At 42.6% G+C, this 23,032-nt stretch overlaps 1 protein-coding gene across 4 annotated transcripts in view; it reads right to left on the reverse strand.

Moving 5' to 3' along the window:
* The window catches only part of LOC143041054 (uncharacterized), a 191,513-nt gene that overhangs the window by 54,940 nt on the left and 113,541 nt on the right, over positions 1-23,032 (reverse strand). For 2 of the 4 annotated variants that reach the window (XM_076212686.1, XM_076212683.1), the window contains exons 12-15: positions 18,885-18,980; positions 11,304-11,861; positions 3,052-3,253; positions 2,591-2,967 (exon numbers count right to left, since the gene is read on the reverse strand). In XM_076212686.1, coding sequence (XP_076068801.1) covers positions 2,591-2,967; positions 3,052-3,253; positions 11,304-11,861; positions 18,885-18,980 — 1,233 coding nt within the window. The remainder of the gene's footprint in view (positions 1-2,590; positions 2,968-3,051; positions 3,254-11,303; positions 11,862-18,884; positions 18,981-23,032) is intronic. The other 2 variants (XM_076212684.1, XM_076212685.1) reach the window with 2 other exon arrangements.

The raw sequence follows: 23,032 nt of genomic DNA on the forward strand, positions 1-23,032 counted from the left end.
AATAATCGCATTATAAAAAATAAAATCAGTGCTCAATTGTTCGTTCTCTTTCACCCGTCGGCATCATCGCGTACCCACTTGCTCCTCATGACGCCTATGTAGGTATCACCGTATGGAAGTGGTTAAATAGATATTCCATGATTAATCTGATATATCATGTATATGCATATCATGCCATTGCAGTCACATTGTGGCAAACTCTTCCATTGAGATTAATACAAGGTCTAATTCTTTATAAAGTGTGTCTATTATACTAATTGAGTTTAATTGCTGATGTTATTCATTGTGTTGAATTTAATTCATATGAATAATAATGTGGAGATCAGAATCTCAGTATAGATCTGCTGGATGAAAGTAATGACTAGGATTTCATCCTACCTCTCATGTGTAAGAATATGTATAAGAATTATTTTGCATGTATTGAAGATATGATCAATGGTATAGCTTTTCATTTTAATATATGAAAATAATTATATCTTTGTCTAACCTTATTATTTGTTGATATATGTTAAAGATAATAATGTTATTGTTCACCCACATTTAAGGGGATGAGGCAGTATCTATAAGAGTAAATATTGTCCTCCCAGGTCCCTTATTTACTAACTCTTTTAGGTTGGCGGTGAGGGTGTAACATTACTAAGGTCAATGAAAGTGGCTTTTGACTATTTGGATGAGGAAATGGTCAAGAAAATATTAGTTACACTGATAAGACCCAAGATTGGAGTATGCTGCAACACTATGGACACCCATCACTAAAAAGAATATAAAGAAATTAGAAAGAATACAAAGAGCAATGACAAAGATGGCTCCAACACTCTCCAAATTGGCATACAAACAAAGATTGGACAAATTGGAACTACCAACCCTGGAACAAAGAACAGAAAGAGGAGATCTACAATTTACAAAATTATGAAAGAGATGGAAGTCCTAGATAGAGATGATTTATTAAAGTGGGACAAGAGAAAAACAAAAGGGAATTAATTTTTTTTTAAAAAGGATAATTATAGAAGAGATCTGAAAAAGAATAACTTCCCACACAGAGTGGTGGATCTCTGGAATAAATTGGATGAGGCAACAGTGTGCAAATACTATTCAAGAATTTGAGCAATCTTGATGTTGAAAGATACAAAGATGGGTCACTACAAGCATAGCTCCCTTCCCATATAATACAACTAGGTAAATAAAACTATTCTTCACTTACTCATATCTCCTGCTTTCTCCTTTCTTTGCTGAACAGACATTCCCCCTCTTCCTACATCTATTCCCAGATGCCTATTTCTTGACACTTTTTCTCATGACTCCATTTGTATAATGTAATATTATCCCCAAACCAAGCAGATTTATGCCTTTGACTAACTCCATTGTACATACATACATACATATACCAAGGCTTTTTCCCCCTTACAAGGGAGGTAGCCAAAAAGGGAAAGGCATCAAATCATTTCCACCCATTCCATCCCTGAATACACTCCACACCCCTCCACCCTCCCTCTTATCTCAGCACCTCCTGGATGACGGGTCATCCCTGCACCTTGTCCACTGCCCTGGGTCAGAAGCAGTGTCGCAAGACACAGTACATCCACAGCAAGGCCGCTTCATTAAATCGGCGATCCCCCCCTCTCTGTCCCCCCCCCATTGCATAAAAGGAGAGGACGGGGAGAAATCCCTTCGGGCTGCGTCAAATTTTGCTCACACATACTACCTTACCCTCCATCCCCGCCCATTCCACCTCATGCAATCACAACATCATCCATATACAACCATTCTCCATTCACCCGTCTTCTGTCCTCTCCCGTCCTTCCTCAACAGACATTCCCCTCTTCCCCAAAGCCCCCTTCACCCCATCCATCCACCTCATCCTAGGACGTCCCCTCATGTTCACTCCCTCCACATCTGCCTTCCATACCTCTTTTACTAGTCTTTCTTCACTCATTCTTTCCATGTGTCCAAACCATTGTAAGGGGGAAAAAGCCGTTGGTATTTGTAATATTATTCCCAAGGAGAGAAGAGCTCATTTTATTGGGGATGAAATACAATACTCTTCTGATACACTTCATTCTCCATTTTCATTCATCCCACAACTTTTTCACCTATTAACAATAATAATGTGTGAATATGTGCGCATTTATAATGTGTGAATATGTGCACATTTATAATGTGTGAATATTTTAACACAGCCCAAAGGGATTTCTCCCAGTCTTCTCTTTTTCTGCATGAGGGGACAGAGTGGGGGGTTGCCAATTAAATGAAGTGGCCTTGCTGTGGATGTGCTGTGTCTTGCTGCATTACTTCTGACCCAAGGCAGTGGATGAGATGCAGGGATGACCAGTCATCCAGGAGGAGCCAAGAAAAAAGGGAGGGGTGATGAATGGGAGTGGAGTATGTGGGAATGAAATGGATGAGAGTGGATTTATGCCTTTGACTTTGGCTACCTTACTTGTAAGAGGGAAAAAGCCCTTAGTATATGTATGTGTGTAACAATAACCAAGCTGTATTACAATGAATAAACTTAGGAAGCAGAAACAACAGTCAATGAATTAAGGCTTACTGAATGCAAAGACTTATGAAAATCTAGTAGCCAATGACTCACTAAACATATGATTGTCCATACTACTGCTACTATTGTTACTGCCTTCTCCTTCTGGAGCAGAATTTTGTAGTTGTTGAGTAGCAGCAAGTTGTTGTTGCAGAGACAAGGCAGAGGCTTGGTGCTGTTGCTGTTCTGGCTGTTGCGGCTGTGGCTGTGGCTGCTGTCGTGGTTGCTGCTGTTGTGGTTGCTGTTGCTGTTGCTGTGGTTGCTGTTGCTGCTGCTGTGGTTGCTGCTGCTGCTGCTGCTGTGGTTGCTGCTGCTGCTGCTGTGGTTGCTGCTGCTGCTGCTGCTGCTGCTGTGGCTGTTGTTGTAAATGCTGCTGCTGCTCTTGATTAACTAAACTATTCAATCCATCAGCCATTCTTTGAAGCATTTGCCTATGAAAGAAGGATAAATGTTTAAGTTTGTTCATGAATGTACTACTTTATTTTTTTCACCAAAACTAAATTCCCCTGCCTCACCTGACTCTATCCCTACGTTCCCTCCGTCCCAACTCTCGTGAAGCTTGCCTCTCAGCATTAATTCTAGATCTGAGGGATGCAACCGAATGGCGTAAAGGACCAATACTAGCACTTGGTAACCGGCCACTCAGCATCTCTCGGCGTGAATTCATGATTTCTTGACGTAAATGTCTTCTAGCTGCATACCACCGACTGGCATTGTCTGGAAAAGCAAAAGTATCAATAAATGCATCACTAGACTTGTGGCTGTGTCAGAGGATAGATTGAAAAAGTTAGTGGCAGAGTTTGGGAGGCTGCATGAGGGAAGAAAGCCAGAAGCAAATGTGTGGAAAAGTCGGGTGATGGTGGTAGGTTGGAGGTGAGTTTAGAGTGAGAGGCTGGGAGTGAAGAGCATTAAGTATTTGGTATCACATGTTGCAAAGAATGGAGGGGAGGAGATGAATTACTGAATAGGGGAACCAAGTAAATGTATGGGGGGAATGAAAAGTGTCATGAGACATAAGATAGCTGGGGATGAATAAAAAGAGAAAATTGTGCATGGGAGTAATTGTGCCCAAAGGACTGTATGGGACAGAGACTTGGAAGAAAGGTGTGAGAAAGAAAGAACCTGCACATGATTGAAAAGAAGTGTTCAAAAAGTATGAATGGGAGTGAAATGGGTAAAAGTGGATGCATGCCTTGACTGTCTACCTCCCTTATAAGGAGGAAGAAGCCCTTGATATACATATAAAAAGTATGGTGGGTGTTATGAGGATAAACAGAGGGGCCTTGGCTGTCTACCTCTCTTATGAGAGGGAAGCTCTTTGCATTTAGATAAAAAAGGCATGGTGGGTGTTATGATGATGAACAGAGGGAAAAATGCAGAGATAAGGCAGATAACATGGATGAAAAGAGGTCAGACAGGTTTGATCTTGCACATATAGAGTGATCAAGCAATGACTACCAAAATGAGTGTGAAAAGCAGTAGAAGTAGATCAGCTCCAGCTGTCAGGCCCTGTAGTGAAAGTGCTTTGTCTTGTTGCATTGCCTTTGACTCGAGCAGTATGGCAAGGGGCACAGATGACCCTTCATCCATGAGATGTTAAGATGGGAAGGACAACAAATGGATTTTTGGATTAGTGTAGGATGGACCCTACATGTATTTACCTAATTCTATCTTATGGGAAGGGGAGCTATGCTCATGGTGTCCGCCTTTGTATCTGACAGATCTCTTCTATAAATATAATTTTTGAGTTTCTTTCCATGTCCTCTTGTGTTTCTCGTCCCAATCTAGTAATTCCTCTCTATCACGTATTTCCGTGCCTGTCACGATTCTATAGATGGTCAGTAGGTTGCCTCTCTCTCTTCTTTGTTCCAAAGTTGGTAACTTCAATTTAACCACTCTTCATATGACAAGTTTGAAAGTGCTGGGGCCATTTGTGTAGTTACTCTCTGGATTCTTTAAATTTTCTTTATATTCTTTTTTGTACTGGGTGACCATAATGTCACAGCATACTCCAGTCTAGGCCTTATTAATGAGACTAATAATCTTTTAACAATTTCTTCATCTAAATAGGTAAACGCCACTTTTATTGATCTTAGTAAGTTATAGGATTCTCCCACAATTTTGCTTATTTGTTTATCAGAGGAAAAGTCTTTTGAGATAATTATTCCCAGGTCTTTTTCAGATCCCACTTTCTTTACCTCCTTAGTTTCAATTGTATATTGTCCTGATATCCTTTTCTTACTTTTACTGAACTCCATTATGCTACATTTCTTAATGTTGAAGTCCACTTCCCACTTCTGACTCCATTTCCAAACTGTGTACAAGTCTCACTGTAGTAATTCATAGACCATTTCGGTTTTCACTTTCCTCAACAATTTAGCATTGTCTGCAAAGAAGCTCACATAATATTCCACATCGTCATCCATGTCATTCACATAAATAGCTAACATTATTTGAGCCAATACTTATCCTAGTGGGACTCCATTAATCACCTTCCAACCTGAATACTTTTCTCTGAGCACTATCATTTTTCTACCATGCAGGAAGTCCTCTATCCAGTTTAGTAGTTTGTATTGCATCCCTCCTATGTTTTCCAATATAAAAAAAAAAAAAAAAAAAAAAAAAAAAAAAAAAAAAAAAAAAAAAAAAAAAAAAATTGTGTGGTACTTTGTCAAAGGCTTTTTCTAATTCTAGCAAAGCACAAATAGCCTATTGATCACTTTCTTGTATTATATCTATTAGTCTCGAGTAAAAACAGATTAGATTTGTGATACATGATCTTCCCTGTCTGAATCCAAATTGTCTCAGGTTTATTATACGGTTTTCCTCCAGGTATTTTACCCATCTATTCTTGATAATTTTCTCACAGATTTTGGCTACAGTGCTTGTTAGGGAGACCAGTCTGTAATTTGTTGGTTCTTCCATTTTGTCTCTTCAATGTAGAATTTTTCCCAATTTGCATTTTGAAAGAATTTCTTAAGTTTTCCAAAGTCCATTTTATTGTACATCAATCTTCCTTTTCTGTACTTTTCGTTTCTCTCCATATTTTTTCCTTTAGTTCAGCCTCTATTAGTATGTGGTCACTCTTTTCAAATAGTGTCTTGTATTCAATTTTACCTACAATTTCAGGTTCTGTTGTAAATATTAAATCCAGTCTTAACGGTTCTACATTACTTCTGTATCTGGTATTTTCATTGACCCATTGTGTCATTGTATGTTACATGGTTATGTCCAATAATACTTTTTCCCATAGGTCCTCTCTGCCCTTCGCTATCATCTCCTCGCAACAGATTTCTTTGCAGTTAAAGTCCCCCATAAGTACCAGGTTACCTCCATCCTTTACTATCTTGTTTAATAAGTGCCTTGTATCTTCAAACATTTTTGAATGCCCATTCTCTTTCCGAGAGTCCATTTTTGGGGGCACATTAATCACCACAAACTTTCTACTATTCATGTCTCTGTCTTCGACTTTTATCATGATCATTTCTACATTCTTTTTACCTTCAGTAACCTTCGTCACAAAGTTTTTCTTGGCCAAGAACACAATTTCTCCATGTTTCTTGTTTATGTTTTTAATCCAATAATTGTATAACCTGTGTCCAACACTATTAGGTGGAATTAGACCCTTTAATTTTGTCTCCACAATTCCCATTATATCTGGTTTTTCATCTGACAGGTAATCATTTAGTTCATTCAATCCTGAGATTAATCCATTAATGTTGGTATAGGCTGCTTTTAATTTTTTTTTCTTTCTCCAGCTTGTTTTCTCTTTTTGTTTTGCCCACTCTGATGTACCTTTTTCTCAGCCTCATGTCTATGCTCCTCTAATTAAAACTGCTTTCAGTCTCCATTCTCTTATGTTTTTCTCCTTAGGTTCACCTTTTATTATTTTCTCTTTTTTTATTTCCTCAACACTCTTTTCTCTTTTTATCCATATCTTGTTGAAGTGTTCATTCCTTGCCAACTTACTTGCTTTTTCTAATATGTCTTCTACTATTTGCAATCTTAATTTTATCTTTAGTGGTTGATTTCTTTCCTTAGAATAATGTCCCATTCTATATACTTCTATATCTTTCTCTACTTCCTGGTCACCATCTTGTATTTCTTTTAGAATTGATATTGGTGTTTATTTTTCTGCTAGTTCTCTCATGTACCTCACCAGACCATCTTTTCCCCTTAGTCCATATACCACAATACATTTTTTTTTCTATCCACTGTATATTTAACCCAATTTGCCTTTTCTTGAATTACTTGAGTGATTGTATCTTTTGCATTTTTCTGCATCTGATGTACTATTTCTTTAAAGGAAATTTCTTAATTTTCTCTGTTTTCATTTAATTTCTTAATATTTTGCATACTTCCCTCACTTCAGTTTTCTTCAATTCTTTCAGTCATTTCTTGTATTTTGCTATTTACCTGTATCTTTAAGTTCTCACTATTGGTAGTATCATTAATCTTCATTTTTTCCTTTTCACATTTAACTTATATTATATGATTTTTTATTATCTTCAGTTCGTTCCTAAGTTCTGAGTTTGATTTCTTCAGATCAGATACCTCGTTAGCTTGGGTTAAAATTCCATTAATTCTACAATCTCCTTTCTTAGTTCAACAACATCCTTCGCCCACCATTTTCTATTACTACTCGTTTCCTTTTCCATGTCTAAGATTTGACTCAAATTTCTTCTTTCATACTTACCAAAACCAGAAATTGAGTCTTCATTATCCAATTTAAATCTTGCTAGTGTTTTAAGTCCTCTGTTTACATCGTACTTCAGCATGGTGCCCCTAGATAGCTCTGCTTTCGAGTCGACATATATCTCAAAATCATTGTTTTTATTTTCCTGCATTTTCTCTTATTAAATCAAACTATCACTACAGAAAAATCATTTTGGGTAACCACAATTGCTCCCACTCCCATTCAATACAAACCAGGCCTCCCGTTTTCCTTGCACTATGAAAAATTTTAGTCTTCTTCGGCAGCCGACAGAGGTAAGTGTTTAAGAGGAATGGTGGGGGTCATGAGGATGGTTAGAGTGAGAAATGAGAATGAAGATAGTGGTGGAAAGAGAGCTGGTGGACAGGGTCAAAGAATACTGTGATGAATTATGCATATGGAAAGAATGCATAGAAAAAGTTTAGCAAAAAGTGTGGAAGTCAGAAGTGGATGTAGCGAACTTGAGGGAAGACTGAGAATGGGATGGATGAATAGAATGAAGGGACCCTGGGTTTAAGAGGAATGTCTGTTGAGTTCGGAAAGGAGAGGACAATAGATGAATATGAGTGGAGAGTGGTTGTGAATGGATAAATTGAAGCAGCATATACAGATCGGCCTCTCATTAACGGATTAAAAGGGTGGTAAGGGTGTCCATTGATGTGAATAATCCATTGATTTGGAGTGGTTTTTGGGAGGCATAGTGATTGCACAGCACTAAACAACGGCGCCAAAAACACTGAAAACACAGCAAAAACACAGCAAACACAGCTAATTAACGTCCATTAATGAGAGGCCAATCTGTATATATATATATACATATACATGTATACACACATACATATATATATACCAATGGCTTTTTTCCCCCTTATAAGGGAGGCAGCCAAAAAACAAAGGCATAAAAACCACTCCCACCCATTCCATCCCTACCATACTCCATTCCCCTCCCTCCCTCTCATCTTGGCACCTCCTCCTGCATGTCCACTGCCTTGGGTCAGAAGCAGTGTCACAAGACAAAGCACATCCACAGCAAGGCCATTTCATTAAATCGGTGACCCCTCATGCAGAAAAGGAGAACATACATACATATACCAAGTCTTTTTCCCCCTTACAAGGGAGGTAGCCAAAAAGGAAAAGGCATAAAATCATTCCCACCCATTCCATCCCTGTATACACTCCACACCCATCCACCCTCCCTCTCATCTTAGCACCTCCTGGATGACGGGTCATCCCTGCACCTTGTCCACTGCCCTGGGTCAGAAGCAGTGTCGCAAGACACAGCACATCCACAGCAAGGCCGCTTCATTAAATCGGCGAGCCCCCCTCTCCGTCCCCTCATGCATAAAGGAGAAGACGGGGAGAAATCCCTTCGGGCTGCGTCAAAATTTGCTCACACATACTATCTCACCCATCATCCCCCTGCCCATTCCACCTCATGCATCACATCATCCATATACAACCATTCTCCATTCATCCCTGTCTTCTGTCCTCTCCCGTCCTTCCTCAACCGACATTCCCCACTTCCCCAAAGCCCCCTTCACCCCATCCATCCATCTCATCCTAGGACGTCCCCTCATGTTCACTCCCTCCACATCTGCCTTCCATACCTCTTTTACTAGTCTTTCTTCACTCATTCTTTCCATGTGTCCAAACCATCCTAATACTCTTTCATCAACCCTATCTCCCAACCCCCATTCCACCCCTGTTCTCCTCCTCACCTCCTCATTTCTCACTCTATCTAGCCTAGTAACCCCCATCATACTTCTCAGACATTTCATCTCAAACACATTCAAACTCCTTCTCTCTTCCTCTCTTATGTTCCATGTTTCTGCCCCACACAGTTCTGTTGGCACAATCACTCCTTCATACAGTCTAATCTTAGCATCCATTCCCAAATGTCTATTCCTCATTACACTTTTTAATCCACCAAGGCATTTACTCGCTTCTCTCAATCTACATTCTATCTCCACCTTCACTCCACCTTTTCCTGTCACATTTGCACCCAAGTATCTAAAACTATCCACTTCCTCCAGTCGCTCTCCCTTAATGCTCACTTCCAGACTACTGCCACTTTCACCCCACTTTCACAGGGAGGAGGAAGGGGAAGGGGGAGGAGGAGGAAGGGGAAGGGAGAGGAGGAGGAGGGGGAACGGGGAGGAGGAGAGGAGAGGGAAGGGAGAGGAGGAGGAGAGGGAAGGGAGAGGAGGAGGAGGAGGGAGGAGGAAGGAGGAGGAGGAGGAAGGGGAAGGGAGAGGAGGAGGAAGGGGAAGGTGAGAGGAGGAGGAGGAAGGGGATAGGAGGAGAAGGAGGAAGGGGAAGGGGGAGGAGGAGGAAGGGGAAGGGGGAGGAGGAGGAAGGGGAAGGGGGAGGGGGAGGAGGAGGGGAGGGGGACGAGGAGGGGGACGAGGAGGGGGAGGAGGAGGGGAGGGGAGGAGGAGGGGAGGGGGGACGAGGAGGGGAGGGGGACGAGGAGGGGAGGGGGACGAGGAGGGGAGGGGGACGAGGAGGGGAGGGGGACGAGGAGGGGAGGAGGACGACGAGGAGGGGAGGAGGACGAGGAGGGGAGGAGGACGAGGAGGGGAGGAGGACGAGGAGGGGAGGAGGACGAGGAGGGGAGGAGGACGAGGAGGGGAGGAGGACGAGGAGGGGAGGAGGACGAGGAGGGGAGGAGGGAAGGAGGGGAGGAGGACGAAGAGGGGAGGAGGACGAGGAGGGGAGGAGGACGAGGTGGGGAGGAGGACGAGGAGGGGAGGAGGACGAGGAGGGGAGGGGGACGAGGAGGGGAGGGGGACGAGGAGGGGAGGGGGACGAGGAGGGGAGGAGGACGACGAGGAGGGGAGGACGACGAGGAGGGGAGGAGGACGAGGAGGGGAGGAGGACGAGGAGGGGAGGAGGACGGTGACGGGAGGGGGACGAGGAGGGTAGGGGGACGAGGAGGGTAGGGGGACGAGGAGGGTAGGGGGACGAGGAGGGGAGGAGGACGAAGAGGGGAGGAGGACGAAGAGGGGAGGGGGACGAGGAGGGGAGGGGGAGGAGGAGGGGAGGGGGAGGAGGAGGGGAGGAGGAGGGGGAGGAGGAGGGGATGGGGAGGAGGAGGGGATGGGGAGGAGGAAGAGGAAGGAGGAGGATGGAGGAGGAGGATGGAGGAGGGGGATGGGGAGGATGATAGGAGGAAAAGGAAAGAAGAGGGGACAAAGAGGGGAGGAATGGGAGTAGGAGAGGAAGAGAAAGGGGAATGGGAGAAGGGGAGGAGGGGGAGGGGAAAGAGGAAGAAAGGAGATAGGAGGATGGGGAAGAGGTGAATGGAGAAGAGGAAAAGGAAGGGAGAAAAGAAGAGGAAAGGGGAAGATGGGGAAAGGGAGGTGGAAGAAGGAGAAGGTAAGAGAGGGATGAGGAGGGAGGGGGAGGAGGAGGGAGAAGGAGGAGGAGGGAGAAGGAGGATGAGGAAGTGAGAGGAAGAGGAAATGGGAGGAGGAGGAAGGGTGAGGAGGATGGGTGAGGAAGAAGGGGGAGTAGAAGGAGGGGGGGAGTAGAAGGAGGGGGGAAGGAAGAAGGAGGGTAGGAGGAAGCAGGAGGAAGGGGGAGGAGGGGAGGAGAAGGGAAGGAAGGGAAGAGAAGGGAAGGAAGGGAAGAGAAGGGGAGGAAGAAGCAGGAGGTGGAGGAAAGGGGAGGAAGAGAAAGTGTGGGAGGGGGAAAGGGGGAAGGAGGAAGCAGGAGGAGGAGGAGGAAAGGGGTAGAGGAAGTGTGGGAGGAGGAAGGGGGGAAGGAAGAAGAAGAAGGTGGGGGAAGAGGTGGTAGAGGAAGGTGGGGAGGAGAAAGAAGAGGAGGAAGGGGAAGGAGAGGAGGAAGAGGAGGAAGGAGGAGGAAGAGGAGGAAGGGGAAGGAAAGGAAGGGGAAGGAAAGGAGGAGGAAGAGAAAGTGGAGGCGGAGAAAGAAGGATGGGGATGGAGGTGTGAGATATGGAGATGAAAAAGGAGAACAACCATAAAATACAGTAGCACCTTTCTCCTTATTAGAAAAATATTAAAAAGGACTTGATTATCAGATGCCTACTGTTAAAATCACTTGTATCTTCCCTCGAAGTGGAAGAGGTGGATTCAGATCCAACTGAGTAGAATGAATGTGGAACTGGCAGCCCAGATGGTGAGCATGGCGGTTGAAGCACATTGTTGTTGCCATTATTATTATTGTTGTTGTTGTTGGTGTTGTTGTTGTTGGTGGTGTTGCTGTTACTACTGCTGCTGCTGCTGCTGCTACTGCTGCTGCTACTGCTGCCACTGTTGTTGTTGTTGTTGTTGTTGTTGTTGTTGCTGTTGCTGCTACCAGCACTACTTTTCAGACATTTTGTGCTAGTGCTCTGGGTGGTGCTGGTGCTAGCTATATTCCCAGTACCACTACTAGCACCCATATGGCGAGTAGTTTGGGAGGCTGACTGACTGAAGGAGGAAGATTGACGATTGAGATTGAAGAATTGAGTTTTTTTAGTTAGGCTGGTATTCTGTCTGGAAGTCTGGCTTGGAGTCGGGTTGGTAGTCTGACTGACATTACTTATGCCAGGACTATAGTCTGCACTGTTAACTCCTTCCTCATTACCTTGTGCAATGACAGTACCTAAGGGGGAAAAAAAGTAACATTAAGAATATGTTCTTCTCTAAAATAATATAATTTTAACTGATAAGAGGGGGAAGAAATGTATATGTATAATGAAAAATAAAAAATAAATACTTGTACCAAAAGGCCTTTTCTCCCTTGAAGACAGTTGTCCAAGTCAAAACATACACCCACCTTACAGCAATCCCACACTCATCCAAAACCCATTCACCCAGCTACAGTGCCGGATGTGCCCATCATCACTCAGTGGATTGGAAGAGTTACATTCATGTTTTCAGAGGACAGGATGGGGATTTATCAAATAATTTTTCATAGAAGGGAAATTGAGACTGGAGGAGGAGAAGGGAGGGAGGTGGAGAAGTGATAATGATAAACAAATTAACTGAGAAGAATAAAGAGAAAAAGTACCAGAAGGTGAGAGAAGTGTGGGGAAGTGGTGGTGAGGGATAAAGGGGAAGTAGGAGCAGAAGAATGAGTATGTTTCAAGGAGCATGAGAGGGAATAGAAGAGGTGTTAAATAGTGGCATGAAGAGAAGGCAGTGGTGGAAGAGAAGAACCAAGAGTATGAGGACTGGTTGCAAGACAGAACTACGAATGCATATAAGGGGTGCAAGAAGTGAGAGGTAAAATGCAATGTGAGGCAAAGAGGTTAATACAATGTAGGGTACGAGTTTTGACAGAGAATTTTTAAATGAATAAAAAAAAAGTGAGAGGGTGAGTCAGGTAGAGAGGAAAAGGTAAAGGGTGCAGATGGTCAGATCTTCATGGAAGTAAATGCAATAAGGTAAAGATGGGTAGAGTACATACATACATATACCAAGGCTTTTTCACCCTTCCAAGGGAGGTAGCCAAAAAGGGAAAGGCATAAAAACACTCCCACCCATTTCATCCCTAAATACACTCCACACCCCTCCCACCCTTCCTCTCATCTGAGCACCTCCTGGATGACGGGTCATCCCTGCACCCTGCCCACCGCCCTGGGTCAGAAGCAGTGTTGCAAGACACAGCACATCCACAGCAAGGCCGCTTCATTTAATCGGCGACCCCCCCTCTCCGTCCCCCCTTGCATATAAGGAGAGGACGGGGAGAAATCCCTTCGGGCTGCGTCAAAATTTACTCACACATACTACCCGCCCATTCCTCCTCATGCAATCACAACATCATCCATATACAACCATTCTCCACTCACCTCTGTCTTCCATCCTCTCCCTTCCTTCCTCAACAGACATTCCCCTCTTCCCCAAAGCCCCCTTCACCCCATCCATCCACCTCATCCTAGGATGTCCCCTCATGTTCACTCCCTCCACATCTGCCTTCCATACCTCTTTTACTAGTCTTTCTTCACTCATTCTTTCCATGTGTCCAAACCATCCTAATATTCTTTCATCAACCCTATCTCCCAAATCTTTTTTCACCCCTGTTGGTAGATGGGTAGAGTATTTCATTGAATTGCTGAATGTAGAGATGGTTAGGGATTGACTGTCTGTGCCAGTGGGAGATGCCAGTAAAAATGACTGTGATGAGGGAAAAAATGACAAGGAAAAATCAGATATCAAGAGCATTGGAAGTGATGAAAGCTGGTAAGACACTAGGGTTGGATGAGTGTCATGTGGAATGTCTGATAAAGAGAAGAACTATTATGATGGATGACTAGTGAGGCTGAATAATGTGAACCTATCAGAGATGTGCTGGAGGACTGCTTGTATAGTTCTACAAAAAAGGGGAAGAATATGAGTGTAATAATTCTTGATGGATTAGTTTGTTCAATGGAACTGAATATGCATGTGGGAGGGTATTGAATGAAAGGATCAAGAGTAGAACAGAGGGACTAATTGGGGATAAAGAATGTGGGTTTAGAAAAGAATAACAAGAGTAGCGATTGTGTGGATAGTAGTATGGCAGACACGTGAATTTTTTTTTTTAAAAAGTATGTTTTATGGCTTTTATGGATCTGGAGAAGGTTTATGACAGGGTTGACAGGAAGACATTGTGGGAAGTGTTACATATGCATCAACTCAGGAGAGAGTTGTTAGAGGCAGTGAATATGAGGGTGATGGGAGGGGGTTTGGATAGTGTCAGAGGGAGTGGAGGGAAGTGGTAGGTGAGGCAGTTGTTTGCTGATGACAATGCTTGTGGCTGAGTCAGAGGGAAGTTTAACACTGCTACTGGAGGAGTTTGGGAGGGCATGTGAGTGAAGAAAGCTCAAGTACATGTGGGTAAAAGTAAAGAGATATAATGTACAAGGGGAGATAGTGGCAGTGAGTTAGAGGAGTCTTAGAGCTCCTGACCAATACTAGTGGGTGGGATACAGGGACGACCCATCATCCATGAGGAGTTAAGATGAGAGGGAGGAAAGGGTCATGGATGGGAGTGGAATGGGTGGGAATGAAATAGGTGGGAGTGGCTATATACCTTTTGACTTGGCTACCTCTATGGAAAGGGGGGAAAAATACTTTGGTATACAAACAGAATAGCTCCTGACCTTGACAATGGGCAGAGACTGGATGCCCCTTCATCTACAAAAAGTTTAGGTAAAAGGGAAAACAAATGGTTGTGGGATGGGTTTAGAGTGGGACTTAGCTGGCAAACTCCCTTATAAGGGTGGAAAAGGCCTTTTGGTATATGTATGTATGCACCTTCACCACCTCAATATCCCTCAATTTTCTTCCTTTTCCACTCAGTATCTGTTCTCAATTCCCTTTCTGCAGATAATGATTCAACAATCCACTGCCCTCTTCCCTGAACACTTTCACAGCCACAAACCTACAAAAAAGGAATGGTGCCACAGGATTGGAAAAGTGCTAATGTGGTACCAATTCAGAAAGGTAGAAGTATGGAGACCACTGATTTACAGGCCTGTATATCTGACCAACATACATACATACATATACCAAGACTTTTTCACCCTTCCAAGGGAGGTAGCCAAAAAGGGAAAGGCAGAAAAACACTCCCACCCATTTCATCCCTAAATACACTCCACACCCCTCCCACCCTCCCTCTTATCTGGGCACCTCCTGGATGACGGGTCATCCCTGCACCCTGCCCACCGCCCTGGGTCAGAAGCAGTGTCGCAAGACACAGCACATCCACAGCAAGGCCACTTCATTCAATCGGCGACCCCCCCTTGCATATAAGGAGAGGACGGGGAGAAATCCCTTCGGGCTGCGTCAAAATTTACTCACACATACTAACCCCTCACCCCACCCCACCCCGCCCATTCCTCCTCATGCAATCACAACATCATCCATATACAACCATTCTCCACTCACCTCTGTCTTCCGTCCTCTCCCTTCCTTCCTCTACAGACATTCCCCTCTTCCCCAAAGCCCCCTTCACCCCATCCATCCACCTCATCCTAGGACGTCCCCTCATGTTCACTCCCTCCACATCTGCCTTCCATACCTCTTTTACTAGTCTTTCTTCACTCATTCTTTCCATGTGTCCAAACCATCCTAATATTCTTTCATCAACCCTATCTCCCAAATCCTTTTTCACCCCTGTTCTCCTCCTCACCTCCTCATTTCTCACCCTATCCAGCCTAGTAACCCCTACCATACTTCTCAGACACCTCATCTCAAACACATTCAAACTCCTTCTCTCTTCTTCTCTTATGTTCCACGTTTCTGCCCCATACAGTGCTGTTGGCACAATCACTCCTTCATACAGTCTCCTCTTCGCATCCATTCCCAAATGTCTATTCCTCATTACACTCTTTAATCCACCAAGGCATTTACTCGCTTCTCTCAATCTACATTCTACCTCCACCTTCACTCCACCTTTTCCTGCTACACTTGCACCCAAGTATCTAAAACTATCCACTTCCTCCAGTCGCTCTCCCTTAATGTTCACGTCCAGTCTACTGCCACTTTCACCCCTTGTACATCTCATCACCTTACTTTTACCCACATTTATCTTTAGCTTTCTTCTATCACATACTCTCCCAAACTCTGCCACCAGCTTCCTCAATCCCTCCTCTGACCCTGCCACAAGTGCAGTGTCGTCCGCAAACAACAGCTGGCTCACCTCCCACTTTTCTCCATTTTCTTTAACCATCTCTAATCCCTGACCCACTACCCTAGCATTCACCTCTCGCACCACCCCATCCATGTATAAGTTGAACAGCCAGGGCGACATAACGCATCCTTGACGAAGTCCCACCTTTACTTCAAACCACTCACTCTCTCCATTTCTAATCCTGACACAAACTCTACTACTCTCATAAAAACTCTTGACAGCTCCCAAAAGCTTTCCTCCTATCCCATAAATCTGCATAACCTCCCACAGTGCCTTTCTGTCTACCCTATCATAAGCCTTTTCCAGATCCATAAAAGCCCAAAAAACATCCTTCCCCTTTCCTATAGCTTTCTCACATATCTGTCTTACCACAAAGATCTGATCTACACAACCTCTACCTGTCCTAAATCCACACTGTTCCTCACCAATTACTCCTTCTGTTCCTCTCCTAATCCTCTCATTTAAGATCCTCCCATAAGCCTTCCCTACTACACTTAACAGGCTAATCCCTCTGAAACTACTACATTCACACTTGTCCCCTTTTCCCTTGTAAAGAGGAACTATACAGGCACTTCTCCAGTCCTCCGGTACTCTACCCTCTCTCCAGCAAACATTAAATAACCTCACCAACCAGTCCACCATCAATGAACCTCCCTTTTTCAGACATTCTGCATGGCATCCATCCAGACCAGGTGCCTTACCTGCTTTCATCATCTTTACAACTGCCTTCACCTCATCCTTCCTTATTTCTCCTCCATTCTCCTCACTCATCACTCTCATTTCTCCTCCATTCTCCTCACTCATCACTCTGACCAACATAATATCAAAATTATATGAAAGATTTGTGAAAAATCAGTGGGTCAAATATCTTGGAGATAAACATTCAGTTTGGCTTTAGCTATGAAAAGTCATGGGTGTTGAACATTTTAATTTTTTTTTTTAAAGTGATGTGCTGCAAGAGGTGGAGGGATGGGTAGATGATGTACCTTGAACTAGAGTTGACCTCTGATGAAGTGCCTCGCAGTTGACTAATGCAGAAACTGAAGCATGCTGGGGTACTAGGATGTTATCTACTCAAATGGATTAAAGGTTTTCTGAAGGACAGGTACATGAGGATAGTAAAAAAAGGAAAAGATGTCAAGACAAAGAGCAGTAATCAGTGGAATTCTACATGCTTCAATGCCAGCAATGTTTCTTATCTATGTTAATGGCATGATAGAAGGTACAAGAAGCTATGCTAACAAGATTACAGATGATGCAAAGATCATGAGAGGAGCAAAAAATAAAGACTATAGGCTATTGCAAAAAGATCTAGACATTATTTACAAGGAGCCAAGAATGGAAGATGAATTTCTATCTTCATACCAAAGGTTTTCTCTCCCTTACTAGAGAGGTAGCCAAAGTCAAAAGGCATATACCCACCCCTACCTATTTCATCCCCATCCATTCCACTCCCATCCACCACCCTTCCTCCTTCTCATCTTATGAATTTCAATATTAAAAAATGGAATGTAGTAGAAATGGGATATAGTATATATATATATATATATATATATATATATATATATATATATATATATATATATAAAATAATACTGGGAAGTGAATCTATTACAATGGTAAAAGAAAAGAAAGATTTGGGAGTATTGGCATTTTGTCATCGCACAGACATCAGTAAGATTGTGGGTGAGACATGTATAACTGCAGAACACAGAAGTGGCTTTTTCACTATACAGATGAAATTATAAAAATAAAAACTCACAGAAACCATAATCCATCCAAGACTGAAATATGCATAAGTGGTAGGATTTCCATACAGAATCAGAAATATAAATAAGATTGAAAAGATACAAAGGGCAACAACTACACAGGTTCCCAGTCTGGCAGACAAGCCATACAAAGGGAGGCTAAAAACACTGTGTGAGGCATTGTCCTCATCTTCTCACAACCCTCAACCTACAAGATGTCCCAGGAGAATCCCTTGCACCACCTGGTCACATGAGTTGCACAAGCAATTCTTTGAGGAAACACACATGCAGTGCCAGCTCCATACATTCCATCCTGGTTAGATCAGGGGCCTAAGAACACCTGCACCTCAGCTGCCTGCGTCAGGATGGACAATGGTTCTTTGAGGAATGCACATGCAATACCAGCTCCATACATTCCATCCTGGTTTGATCAGTGGCCTGAGAATGTATTGTGTCTGGCTTCCCAGGCATCAACACTTTGCCCTTGTGCCAATTAAGAGCACAGGTGACCTGACCTGGATATATAAACTGGATGGAATTGCCAAAGATTCAAATCACTTTGGACCATCATGTTAAGAGCCTAGCATAATGCCTCTGTCACTGTTTCCTCCTCCCCCATTACCAGACCGTCTTACAACATGACTTGAAAGTATAGTCATCACATCCCTTGCCATCTCTCTCTCACCACCCTTCTTGCAACTAGAGTGAGCTGTATTATCCTATTGGCACCCAACTTTCAACTCAAAATAATTTCCCCCACTCCCAGCAGTGTTTGTCTTCTAGCCAAAATCCTGAAACACTGGTTCTACCAATAATAAAAGATTGAAGAGAAAGAGGTGACTTGATTACAGTTTACATCACACATGGGGATAGTGATACAAGAGATATCTTGATCAGGGATGATTTGGGATTTAAAAGGTCATGAAAGCAAATTGAAAAAGACAATGTTTAAAAGATGTGAAGGAACAGTTTTCCCTACAGTTGCATAGCATAGATGCTTAAAAAAGTTTAAGTGATACAACTGGAACAATATAAAAAATTTAATTCAAGTATGATAATTGGAGAATAAGAGACTGAATCCCATGAGCATTGCTCCTTCCCTATATACTATATTTAGATAAATACAATTAGGTACACACACACACACATACACAAATAACAATCTTTTAATTCATGCTCTACAATCAAATATTTTAAATGTGAAAGGATAAAGGAAAAAAATAAAAGACAACTCTGGCTACTTAAGTGAATCTGTTCCTACCCCTAGGAGGCGCTTGAGCGTTGGCCGAGTGTGCCATCATGTAAGCAATACGAGTGGTCAGCGGTGTTGTAGGTGGACCGGCTGGGCCTCGACGCTCTACAGGAAATGTGGACTCATCATTACAAACGTACAAATATATTACAAGTCTCTGATGTGCATCACTGCATCTCCTTTTGACTTGTAACAATAATACCAATGACCAAAATCAACTATAGGTGTTACTACATCTGCACAAATATCTAAACCCAAGAATTTATAATCTGATAAAAAGTATGAATATTTCTGTATAGCCTTGTCAAGTGGTCCTGTAAAACTTTATCAATATCAAGGCTAGAGCAATTAAGTGTCATTAAACAGTGACAGTCATGAAAAATAAAAGGTGAGATTGTGAAACTTCCAAATAATGTAGGGATGATGATATGGTTCAATATCACAAACCCCCCCCTATCAGGAGGGTAGGATGGTGCCCCTTACAGAGGACTTTGTAGTGTGGAATTTAATGAAGAATACCCTTGGTTCAACTTTGCCACTGGCAAGCTTTGAACTGCCATCCCCTACACCTTCGCCACAAATAACGACACCCTAATCTGTTTGGCCAGTGAGCTTTTAAGTGATGTAAAGAACCAATGATATTTCTATGCTACTGGTAGTTTTGCAAGACAGACATCGAAAATAACCATCTCCCTACCACCTATCTTCAGTAGGTTGTCACTTGATCTCTGGCCACTTCTCTCCATCACTCCAGTGTCATAACCCACTAATATTGCAAGCTAATAAATACAACAATAACAACAACTCAAGTCTCTGGACTGGCCCTATATGGGGAGCTGACAACTAGTAAATACTCTTCTCCTGCTAATAAAATACATCTTTTTATTACTTTCAAAATCTTCTGTCATACCCTTACTCCATTTCACATCTGCTCTCCTCTTTGCCTCCTTTATTTTATGCTTTACTTATTTTTTCTTTGTACCTCTCATATGATTCTCTCATCCTATTTTGCAACCAATCTGTGAATGCTCGCTTCTTCTCTTCTACAACCTTCTTTGCTTCCTCATCCCACCACTCACTACCCTTCCTTCTATTTCCTCCTGTCCTCCTTGTTCCATTCACCATCTTTGCATACCTTTTGACTTCCTCTTTGAAACATCCCCATTCCTCCTCCACTCCTAGCTCTACTCTATCCTTCACTCCCTCACTCTTCTCTCAGCTTCTTCTTGTACTCCTTTTCTTTCTTATTTAAGTAGTTTACTTTAGGCACCTCCCTATTTTCTGTTCTTTTCCTCTTTCTCCATCTATCCTTCACTCTCAACTTACCATCCATCAAAAAATGATCTGATAATCCCCCACTCTCTCCCCTTTGAACATGTATGTCCAAAACTCTTCCTACTCTTTTCCTGGTTACCACTATATAGTCAATTAAAACCCTATGTACATGGATGGGGTGGTGCGAGAGGTAAATGCAATGGTGGTGGGTCAGGGATTGGAGATGGTTAAAGAAAATGGAGAAAAGTGGGAGATAAGCCAGTTGTTGTTTGCAGATGACACTGTGCTTGTAGCAGGATCATAGGAGGGACTGTGGAAGTTAGTGACAGAGTTTGGGAAAGTGTGTGAAAGAAGGAAGTTGAAGATAAATATGGGTAAAAGTAAGGTGATGAGATGTACAAGGGGTGAAAGTGACAGCAGACTGGAAGTGAGTATTAAGGGAGAGGGACTGGAGGAAGTGGATAGTTTTAGATACTTGGGTGTGAACTTGGCAAGAAAGGGAGGAGTGGAGGTGGAGGTAGAATGTAAATTGAGAGAAGTGAGTAAATGCCACGGTGGATTAAAAAGTGTAATGAGGAATAGACAATTGGGAATGGATGCTATGAGGAGGTTATATGAAGGAGTGATTGTGCCGACAGCACTGTATGGGGCAAAAACATGGAACATGAGAGAGGAAGGGAGAAGGACTTTGAATGTGTTTGAGATGAGGTGTCTGAGAAGTATGATGGGGGTTACTAGGCTGGATAGAATGAGAAATGAGGAGGTGAGGAGGAGAATGAGGGTGGAAAGGGAGCTGGGAGATATGGTGGATGAAAGAGTATTGGAATGGTTTGGACACATGGAAAGAATGGGTGAAGAAAGACTAGTAAAAGAGGTGTGGAAGGCAGATGTGGATGGAGTGAACATGAGGGGGTGAGCTAGGTTAAGATGGATGGATGGGGTAAAAGGGGCTTTGAGGATGAGGGGAATGTCCATTTAGGAAGGACGGGAGAGGACAGAAGACAGGGGTGAATGGAGAATGGTTGTATATGGATGATGTTGTGATCCATGAGGTGGAATGGGTGGGGGAGAGGGAGTATATGTGAGAAAAATTTGACGTAGCCAGAAGGGATTCTCCCTATTTTCTCCTTCTCTGCATGAGGGGACGGACAGGGGGAGGGGGGTCGCCGATTTGATGAAGCAGCCTTGCTGTGGATGTGCCGTGTCTTCCGACACTGCTTCTGATCCAGGGCAGTGGACAAGATACAGGGATGACCCGTCATCCAGGAGGTGCCAAGATAAGGGGGAGGAAGAGGGGTGGAGTGTGATGGGGATGGAATGGGTGGGAGTGGTTTTTATGCCTTTGTTTTTTGGCTACCTCCCTTGTAAGGGGGAAAAGCCTTTAGTATACAGGTTGTTGTCGACTTACGACCGAGTTCGGTTCCGACAGACAGGTCGTAAGTCGATCTGGACACAAGTCGGACTTTATATATATACAGTATACATTACCCTTTATATATTATTTTTGTTACTGTATATATATTGCATATTTTGCATACTGAAATAATCTTAGCATCTTTGAACTATGTTGTATAGTATTTATAACCTTTTCATAATTCTATCTGATTTTCTTTGGGAAACGTAGCTTAGGCCTAAGCATACTGAATAAAATCCTATCATCTCTGACCTATGATACTAGATACTGTATTTTTTAACATTTTTATTATATTACCACCAGACTTTCTTTAGGAAACGTATGCATACTGAATAAAATCGTATTATCTTTGAGCTGCGTTCTTTAATATTCCTTAACTTTTTTATAATTTTCGTTCGGAAACGTAGCCTTGGCCAACGCATACTCAGATACTGAATAAAGTCCTGTCATCTTTGACCTACAAATACTTGTTTGTTTGTTAAATTAAAATCACTGCAAGGCACAATTAGGAAAATTTCTATTTCAAAACATTCTTTTCGTTTACGTAGTATACTGAAAATATCGTTATCGACAATAGACTAGGCATAAACAAAGTTTACTGTTACATTTTATAATCGCAACACATAAAAATACAAAATGCTGTACCGAACATATTATTATCGACAACAGACTAAGCATAAACATTTTTACTGTTACATTTTATTAATTGCAAAACACAAAAAATACAAAATATAAGGTAAAATCTTATTTAAAAACAAATTCTTTTCGTTTACGTACTGTACCGAACATATTTTATCGGCAACAAACTAGCCTAGGCATAAAAAAAAAGTTTTGCTGTTACATTTTATTAATTGCAAAATATATGAAAATACAAAATGCAATGCAAAATTAGGAAACCTTTTACTTCAAACAAACAAAATAAAAGAATATTTAGCTGGCTGAGATGCTGACGCTGCCGGCAGCCTGCCAATACTATCGTACTTGCGTCTCGCGGCGTGCAAAGTAATTGTACTGCACTGCCAGGCATAACATTACAATTCTGTTACTCTATTAAATGTTAAATATTATTGCACTATCTCGTGGTCGTAAAGTCGATCAGTCGTAAGTTGCATAGGTCGTAAGTCGACGACTACCTGTATATGTAAAACCCTATCTAACACCCTTTTATAGACCACCCTCTCCCATGTGTACTTATACTTTACTTTCCTCCAAAACACTGTGTTTGCTATCATCAACTCTCTAGACACATCTCCACTATGATTTTTTCCTGGAACTCCACACTTCCCTACCACTTTGTCTATTGGTTCATCTCCTACCCTAACACCGAGATCTCCCAATATCACTATATTGACATTTCTCCCTAAACCCTCTATGCACTCATTTAACCACTTCCATACGGTGACGCCTACGTAGGCGGCATGAGGAGCAAGTGGGTACTCGATGATGCCGATGTCGGCATCTTGATTAT

Source organism: Oratosquilla oratoria, chromosome 30, assembly GCF_046742065.1.
Source record: "Oratosquilla oratoria isolate Oo_2021 chromosome 30, ASM4674206v1, whole genome shotgun sequence".
Classification (NCBI taxonomy): domain Eukaryota; kingdom Metazoa; phylum Arthropoda; class Malacostraca; order Stomatopoda; family Squillidae; genus Oratosquilla; species Oratosquilla oratoria.